We start from the raw sequence: 9,190 nt of genomic DNA on the forward strand, positions 1-9,190 counted from the left end.
AAAATACTCAATAAGAATATAAGTAGTAATTATGAACTACGTGTGTTTTATATAGTAATAGTATAATAAATGAATGGTAATGGTTTTGAAGGACTCAACAGAAGTTGACTTTCTCAGCTCATGTGGAAGATTATTCCAAAAAAAATTGGAGCCTCATTCCAATGTATAGGCAAGTATCTAATTAAGTACACATCACATATATTATTATTTATTGTTACTGAACTTTACTCTTTAAAAGCCTATGTTAGATTTTCTCTATATGCCTGATACTTTACAACGTGAGCATGGCATCCCAGATCTAATTGTGAATTTTAACAATTCATCCTTTTCCTGCACACATCAAAATCAAAAAAAGTGTTGGGGTTTTTGGTTGTCCTTTTACATATCGAGTCAAGAATTAAATGAAATGCTCAAAGCAGACTAAAAGTAAGAGTTAAACTAGAATTTTGGCTGGACGGAACATTAAATTAGAAAATAACAGAACTGTAGTAGATCTCGAGCAAAATAATAGTCTATAAATTTAATGTGTTACTTAAAGTGATCAAATATGTCAGTGTGTACAAGTGAGTTGTAATAGTGTCTTTTACATGTAATAGCGTTATAATCAGAAATTAAAAGGTTTATCTACTGTTATAAATGCAAATGTTTGTCTGTCTCCAGTTAAAATGTTAATATATTTTTAAATGACACAATAGTAGAGAAGCTTGAATCTTCAACTGGACTGGGTTGCTTGACGCGAGGACGTTTCGCTTCAAATCGCAGAAGCTTCCTCAGCTAAAATTCTTGCTCTGGTCGTCTGACTTCTGTCTTGACTCTTGTAGAGAAGAAAATGTTTTCTTGTAGAGAAGAAACATTTTTCTTTTTCTTGTAGAGAAGAAACATTTTTCTTCTCTACAAGAGTCAAGACAGAAGTCAGACGACCAGAGCAAGAATTTTAGCTGAGGAAGCTTCTGCGATTTGAAGCGAAACGTCCTCGTGTCAAGCAACCCAGTCCAGTTGAAGATTCAAGCTTCTCTGCTATGGAAACCACCTGGACAACTGAGAGCTTACAGAAATACATGACACAATCAAAAATACTAAAGCTAAAATCAGTTTCTGTGTACAAAATATAAGCTCCAACTCCCCCAAGACCGTTTTTAAATATAATTCTCATTAATGCAAAAGTGAAAAATCTTTACAACATGATCTAAATAAAATAAAAATGGCAGTCTTTCAATTTCTCTTCAATGACTGTTTATGATTATGGTGCAATAACAATACGGTGCAGAACATTTTAATGGATTAATGAAATTATAAATAATCACAATCAAGATTAAAATGAGGTAATGTGAGATGGAAAAAAAATTAAAGGAAATTTTATAATGATACAGGAATTATTGAATTCAAAGCACCTCCAAAACCCGCTCCAGTCCAGAAGGGGGCGGTAATGCAAGGCAAAGCGCTGTTTCAATACATACGGTTCAAGCGAAGAAGAAAACACCAAGCAGTCACTTTGCTAGTAGTTTGTTTAAAAAAAAAAAAAAAAAAAAAAGCTATAAACAAAATAATGTCAGAACAAACATTAACGTTGACAGTCGCATACGGTAACGTGACTTTGCATGAAGATGCACAGTATTTAATGAAATGAATAACGTCCGCTTTATTAGCTAGCAAGCTAAGCTAATGTAGCTACAGTGGTAGCAATCATTGTGCTTTTAATTACCCTAAGTACATTATTAAAATACTGTCGACAGCATGAACATTTAACGTAGCTGTAAATATGAAGGGTTTTCGAGTTGTACTAACATCGTGGTGGAAAGTAACGCACACAGAGGTACAGTTTGATGTGATTTTTTCAGGTTTAATTTCTTGTCCCACCGCAGGGTCTGTTAAACACAGCGTGACGTTGAAGTGTCAGGATGGTCAAAGTCCCACAGTCAGAGATCTGGCTGAAGCTCTGGCTGAAGCTACCGGAGTGCACACAACTGCACAGAAACTCATCTTCAAAGGTACAGTGTGATCATTTAGCAGGAGCTCTGAGAACGTCGTCACAACACAAAGCGACGCAAAAGGGTCAAACAAAACAATTTGAGCTCACTCATACATTCAATATTAGTGATACTACACAAACCAACAGCTTTACAATATGTCATGTATTCAAAGTCGAGTGGTGGAACATATGTTGCATATTGTGGTTATCATATGTTTGGACCTGTATTGAATGTTTGTTTGTTTGTTTGTTTTTTTAAAAAGTGTCATGATACCAGAAAAGCCAGCTACTGCACGGAAGAAATAATGATCTTTTCAAAAAAGATCATTTGCTGTTTCGCAGTTGTGAATCTTGCGATCCATGACTCGCATGAGAGGTCAGTTTTAGCAGAGTTCCGGTTCAGGGTACAATGTAAACAAACCTCGTGAAGTATGGACAACAAAACAACATCAGGGCACAGCAGAAGTTCATCACAGGTGTTACACCTCCTCAAGATAACCCTCTCAACTTGAGGGAACGTGTCATCATCATAATCGCCTGTGAACTCGCTGGATCAACATCATCCACATCCTCGATAGCTATTGTTTGCATGCGCTGTGAGACCCCAGAACTCTGCTGGCGCCACTGTGCATTCTGGGAAGCACAGGGCGCTGCCATGGGGATTAAAACTAGTCAACACGGTTTTTCTTGTATGGAGTTTTTCAATGGATTTTGGGTAATTTGGGGGCACTGAATCCAAATCTGGTGTGAGTTTTTGCCAATCGCATCACATTTTTGAGATATGAAAGCATTTTTGTCGTATCAAGCATTGATACGAGAAATATGCTCGCACACCTCTTCGGCACCGTAAACAATGTTATGGCTCTTGTAAGTGTGTGTGTGGGTGTGGGTGTGTATATATATATATATATATATATAGGGCAAAAAAAATGAGTTAATTGCCTGGGAGTGGAACAGGGAGAGTTAGAAAACATACAGGGCAGGTGCCCTCCAAGAACAGGGTTGGTGACCCAGGGTTTGGATGAACCAAAGAAATTTCTAAATTTCTTGTCCTCAGGGTGGGGTACCTGAACCACCACCACTACTACTACATGTGAGCCGGTCTCTACACTAGGAAATTAGGAGCTGTATCTGCATTCCCGACATTGAAACAGACATGTTCCCAGTGAGTGTTGGACTCTGCCAGTGCTGCCCCTTCTCACCTATCCCATTCATGATTTTCATTGGCAGGATTTCTAGGGGCAGCCAGGGACTGGTGGGTGTCTAGTTTGGCAACATCAGACTTGCATCTCTGCTGTTTGCAGATGATGTGGTTAAAGTAGAGCTGCTCCTCCTTGACATTGAAAGGAACCAGCTGAGGTGGTTTAGGCATCTGGTAGTCCAACAGGAAGGAGGACTTGAGAAAGACCCTGGACATGCTGGAGGGATTCTATCTCCCAGCTGGCATGGGAACACCTCAGAATCCTCCAGGTAGCGATAGAGTGACGTGACCTGGACCTGATCTGCAGCAAATGAATGAATGAACCAGAGGGGGCTCGGGGATGAGCTCCAAGGAAAAAAGGTTGGGAACAACTGGTTATCACTGTTGGCATCACAGCAGTAAGTTCCCGGGTTGAAGTTCACCAAAATTCAGTTTGCATGTTCCCGCTGTGTTTGCATGGGCTTCCACCCAGCACAGTTTCCTCCCACCATCAAAACATCGGCATTAGGTTGGTGGCAGGATTGTCACTCCAGTGATGGTAAAAACCACATGACCTTGGAGACTAGTGTGGTGCTATAAAAAGGCTTATTCCCATCTGGATGCAACAAACATTCTTCTCTGTTTTAGTAATATGATCTGGAACGTGTCTGGAACGTTCCATGTTGTTTTAATTTATTATATTTTTGTTATTTCACATTTAATATCTGCCTCGTACTGAGAACTTCTGTTCAACCCATAAGTAAGTTTTATTGCAATTTTATAGTTAAATGTTGCATTTTTCACAGTGAAGTCATAAGGTAGCCATCTTTCCACTCCCTTTGACCATTCATTGTGTGTAATGGCTAAAATGATGGCAGTAATAAAAATAAGTACAGTACTGCTGTACTAAAAATACTACTGCATTTTTTACATGGCCCCTTCAAGAGTGGAGCAACCTGACCAGTGGCCATTAGGTAGTCTTAGTTTGAGGCCACTACTGTAGAATGTCACATAAGTAAAATACTGAAACAACTAATGTTTTTCTGCTGGTGACTTTTCTTTCACAGATGTGTGATCTATTGTCAGATATTATTGTATTGTAATCATCTCATCTTGGTAATGTAACAGGAAAATCATTAAAGGACCCAGAGGAGAGTCTATTCAGCTACGGAATCAAAGAAGGCTGCAAAATGATGCTGATTGGAAAGAGGGTACGTCCTTTACACGTTTAGAATCTGTGTTACGCCTTAAACTGCCCAACATGTTGAAGTCATCCTACATACTGGCTGTAATGTGTGAACAGAACAGTCCCGAAGAAGAAGCTGAACTGAAGAAGCTGAGAGACATCGAGAAATCTGTGGATCAGTTGGCTAAAAAACTGGAGCACGTGGACGGGGAGCTGACTGGAATCAAGAATGTATGAATTATAATTTCTAAGATTATTTGTGTTAGTTTGTTATTTTGCACAACATATTGAACTTTTTTGTTGATGTCAATCATGTGTTGGCAGGGCTTCCTGGGTAAAGACCTTCAGGTGGAGAGTCTGGGTAAACTCGACAACAGTGTCAAAGTAGCAACTGAGCAGCTCATGAAGATCCTAGAGCAGCTAGATGCTATGGTAATCTAGTTTACTATTTTCTACTATTGTAATTATTAGACTTTAAATATATCAGCCTTCATGATAATGAAGTGTTTTTGGTTTTTAAATAGAGTTTGCCAGACAACTTTAGGGACTGCAAACTGAAGAGAAGAGGACTTGCAAACACAGTCCAGGTTAGCCCTTTTTTTTTTTTTATATATATACAACCCTTGGCAAAAATTATGGAATCACCGGCCTCGGAGGATGTTCATTCAGTTGTTTAATTTTGTAGAAAAAAAGCAGATCACAGACATGACACAAAACTAAAGTCATTTCAAATGGCAACTTTCTGGCTTTAAGAAACACTATAAGAAATCAAGAAAAAAAGATTGTGGCAGTCAGTAACGGTTACTTTTTTAGACCAAGCAGAGGAAAAAAATATGGAATCACTCAATTCTGAGGAAAAAATTATGTAATCACCCTGTAAATTTTCATCCCCAAAACTAACACCTGCATCATATCAGATCTGCTCGTTAGTCTGCATCTAAAAAGGAGTGAACACACCTTGGAGAGCTGTTGCACCAAGTAGACTGACATGAATCATGGCTCCAACACGAGAGATGTCAGTTGAAACAAAGGAGAGGATTATCAAACTCTTAAAAGAGAGTAAATCATCACGCAATGTTGCAAAAGATGTTGGTTGTTCACAGTCAGCTGTGTCTAAACTCTGGACCAAATACAAACAACATGGGAAGGTTGTTAAAGGCAAACATACTGGTAGACCAAGGAAGACAAAGCGTCAAGACAGAAAACTTAAAGCAATATGTCTCAAAAATCGAAAAATGTACAACAAAACAAATGGAGGAACGAATGGGAGGAAACTGGAGTCAACATCTGTGACCGACCTGTAAGAAACCGCCTAAAGGAAATGGGATTTACATACAGAAAAGCTAAATGAAAGGCATCATTAACACCTAAACAGAAAAAACAAGGTTACAATGGGCTAAGGAAAAGCAATTGTGGACTGTGGATGACTGGATGAAAGTCATATTCAGTGATGAATCTCAAATCTGCATTGGGCAAGGTGATGATGCTGGAACTTTTGTTTGGTGCCGTTCCAATGAGATTTATAAAGATGACTGCCTGAAGAGAACATGTAAATTTCCACAGTCATTGATGATATGGGGCTGCATGTCAGGTAAAGGCACTGGGGAGATGGCTGTCATTACATCATCAATAAATGCACAAGTTTATGTTGATATTTTGGACAATTGAAAGGATGTTTGGGGATGATGAAATCATTTTTCAAGATGATAATGCATCTTGCCATAGAGCAAAAACTGCAAAAACATTCCTTGCAAAAAGACACATAGGGTCAGTGTCATGGTGTAGGGTCAATGTCAATGAGCAGATCTGATTTGATGCAGGTGTTAATTTGGGGGATGAAAATTTACAGGGTGATTCCATAATTTTTTCCTCAGAATTGAGTGATTCCATATTTTTTTCCTCTGCTTGGTCTAAAAAAGTAACCGTTACTGATTGCCACAATCTTTTTTTCTTGATTTCTTATAGTGTTTCTTAAAGCCAGAAAGTTGCCATTTGAAATGACTTTAGTTTTGTGTCATGTCTGTGATCTGCTTTTTTTCTACAAAATTAAACAACTGAATGAACATCCTCTGAGGCCGGTGATTCCATAATTTTTGCCAGGGGTTGTACATCTTGATAATAATACTGCAGTGTGTTTTAATATAGAATTTCTGATAATACGGATGAACGACAAAGTGAATGTTTTATGTCAACAGGATTTCCTGGCGCGATGTGACAAACTGGAGGCTAGCATATCATACCAACTGTCACTGATCCAGTCTAAAAACCTTGCTCTGGCAGACTAGAAGGGTCCAGTTGCGTGTTAAACATTGCTCTGTGAGCAACCACAAACTGTACAGAAAGCTTCAAATATGGAGCAGATCTTTGCATATTTATTGTTGGGCTGGTGTGCTGTACAAGATGAATTCCATCATACACTTTGTGAACATAGAAGCTCGTTAACTACGCTAATCCCAGGTATCCGAGCACTACTGGGGTATATAAGTGTGTAACAGCATGCTTGCTAAGGATCAGTGAATTCTGACAAACTACGTTTGTAGACTTCGTGGACGTTTAGAATGATCTCCTTTGGTTCCTGATTAAAAAAACTAAATCCACAATGAGCTCTGAACAAACTCAAATGCATTGGGAGAAATCTTACACGAGTTCAGTATAATTTGATTTACTGCTGTTGTCCACGTTAATCATGACACAAAAGCTACAGTGAGATCTGAAGTGTATTTTAGACAGTTGGTCCGTTCTACGGTAATGGAATTTCAGTGACAGCAAAATCTCGCCATATTTTTAGTTCACCCTTTAAAAAAATGCTGTGATTATAATTCCATTACCACAGAATTACCCAGATAGTCTCATGCGAGTTTTAAAAGGTATAAAGCTTAAGCATCAGTTTCCCATCACGATATACATCTAAACCAGTATCACCCGGCTCTGATCTGATAGTGTGCAAAGTCACTGTAACAAATCCTGAATGTGAGCATGTTTGTTTACGTCAGCACCAAACCAGAAATATGTTTAATCCAGTGGTTGATCCTGTTTAATCTCTGTAAAATGTCCACTGTACACTTGAATTGCATTGCAGTTATGAAGACTCTTGCCTTTTTTGTTGTTTGTAAATGCAAATACTTTATTTCTGAAATGAATAAATTATCCTTGATGTAAATCCCAAAAGTGGCTACAGAACACATTGATTCATTGATTGAAAATCCAGCTGTAATAACATTCTTTTTCACTTAATTTCCAGCTTTATTCCATGTAGGAATTTTGATACATTGTATTGAGGTTATTTTAACCCTTATGTCAATTGTCAGTACAGGTGGAGAAACCAGAACCTGTAAATTACAGCAAGACTCGAATAGATGTCCTTCCAGTTCAGATAGACCCTTGTAAAGCCCACTGACGTCCTGTGGTACTGGACCACAGAACGCATTTTTAAAAATAGCTCTCATGTGTGACTGCATTTGGTGCACAGTTTCCCCAAGTAGTGACTTGGTGCAACTTGTATACAATTTGGTTGTTGTGGTTAATACAAGTTGGGAAAGGTCCAAAAAAAAAAGACTGGAGCAGACTGTCATTCACTGTACCAGCCATTAATGAGTAGCGCAGGCTCCCTTCTTGTTTCAGAAATTAATTTACACAATATAAACAAAGCAAACTGCTGACACCACACCAGTTTGGGGAAGGGGACAGTTGGTCATCTGGTCTACTGTTTAACTACTGAATGCTTCTGAATCATAGCATCACAGCCATTACCTGGGTGATAAAAGGTAACTGACAACTTTGATGTGATCATTGTGATAATGCACAAGAACAGTTACTGAAATCACATACCTAATGCAATGTTGGTTCCAGAAAAGCTACTGGATATTATTGAAAAGAATCAATTTTCACCTGAAACCCAAACACCAGAAGCAGTCTCTTATACAAGATGGTAGATGAAAATATTGTGGAAACAAGCTTGATGTCCACTCCAGTCTTTTATCATCTCTGTGGGTTAAAGTTGCACCAGTTAAGTCGTGGTCACAACCCGCCGTACTTGCACATGCGTGCAGTCTACTTGCAAAAATGTGGGCTAAATTTGGAGAGCCGTACGTCGTAAGTACTGCCTCAGTACGAATTTAGGAGCACGCAGACACGCCGTAGAGGTTTTAGTGCATGCAGAACTTTCGCTGCAGTCAGGCTGCAGATTCACCAGCAGTACAGATGACGCACGTTGTGAGTACTGCCTCAGTACGGATTCAGAGCAGCACATTTTCATTCAATTACTATTGAATTAACCAAATCTGTACAGAGGCAGTAGGCTACTCACCACATACTATGGAATTAAATTGTAGGTGTCAGATCTTGAAGATTGTGATACACACGATGCAGCTTCTCACTTGAACTTGGACTTTATTTCCAAACTTCAGCAACACACACTCCACAGCTCCAGTCTGATAAGCTGTAACTTTTCAAGGCAAGTAAACACTCGTACAACTGACCGCTGCCGGGTGGACACGCTCATGCATCGCCGACGCCGAAAAACACCTGCCGCTCCGGTCCCGCTCATAACACATACATCAAAAGAAAAGCCGACCCCACACACACACACTGCTTTATTGTCAACTCTCTTTATCGTTACACTCCTAGAGACGTCCGTTGAACATACTCCCTCCCTCCTCTTGCTACTGCCTCCGTACGTTTTCACAAAAATGTAGTGGCAATGGCATCCGCAGAAAACGTACGGCGGGAAAAAAAAGTACGGTGGGTTGTGACCGGCGCTTTATGAACATGTTCAGAATTTTCAAAAACTAAGTCAAACTCCTAACTAGCTTAGTTTAACTCATACTCAACTCAGGGTAACTTGACATCCACTTCC

General features: G+C 39.2%; 1 protein-coding gene across 1 annotated transcript; it reads left to right on the top strand.

Annotated features, from left to right (window-relative positions):
- Window positions 1-1,459: 1,459 nt before the first annotated feature.
- On the top strand, window positions 1,460-7,525 carry bag1 (BCL2 associated athanogene 1). Its single transcript, XM_034182711.1, has 7 exons — window positions 1,460-1,583; window positions 1,863-1,988; window positions 4,278-4,360; window positions 4,453-4,566; window positions 4,660-4,767; window positions 4,860-4,922; window positions 6,531-7,525. The coding sequence occupies exons 1-7, from the start codon at window positions 1,547-1,549 to the stop codon at window positions 6,618-6,620; spliced, it is 621 nt and encodes a 206-aa protein (XP_034038602.1). The 5' UTR covers window positions 1,460-1,546; the 3' UTR covers window positions 6,621-7,525.
- The last annotated feature ends 1,665 nt before the right edge of the window (window positions 7,526-9,190 follow it).

This window comes from Thalassophryne amazonica, chromosome 12 (genome assembly GCF_902500255.1).
Source record: "Thalassophryne amazonica chromosome 12, fThaAma1.1, whole genome shotgun sequence".
Taxonomy (NCBI): Eukaryota; Metazoa; Chordata; class Actinopteri; order Batrachoidiformes; family Batrachoididae; genus Thalassophryne; species Thalassophryne amazonica.

Bases quoted from the DNA above. Each gene is read 5' to 3' on its own strand.
- bag1 (XM_034182711.1), top strand. From the start codon at position 1,547: ATGTCAGAACAAACATTAACGTTGACAGTCGCATACG. The intron at 1,584-1,862 runs GTAACGTGACTT...GTCCCACCGCAG, and splicing joins AACGTTGACAGTCGCATACG to GGTCTGTTAAACACAGCGTG. The intron at 4,768-4,859 runs GTAATCTAGTTT...GTTTTTAAATAG, and splicing joins TAGAGCAGCTAGATGCTATG to AGTTTGCCAGACAACTTTAG.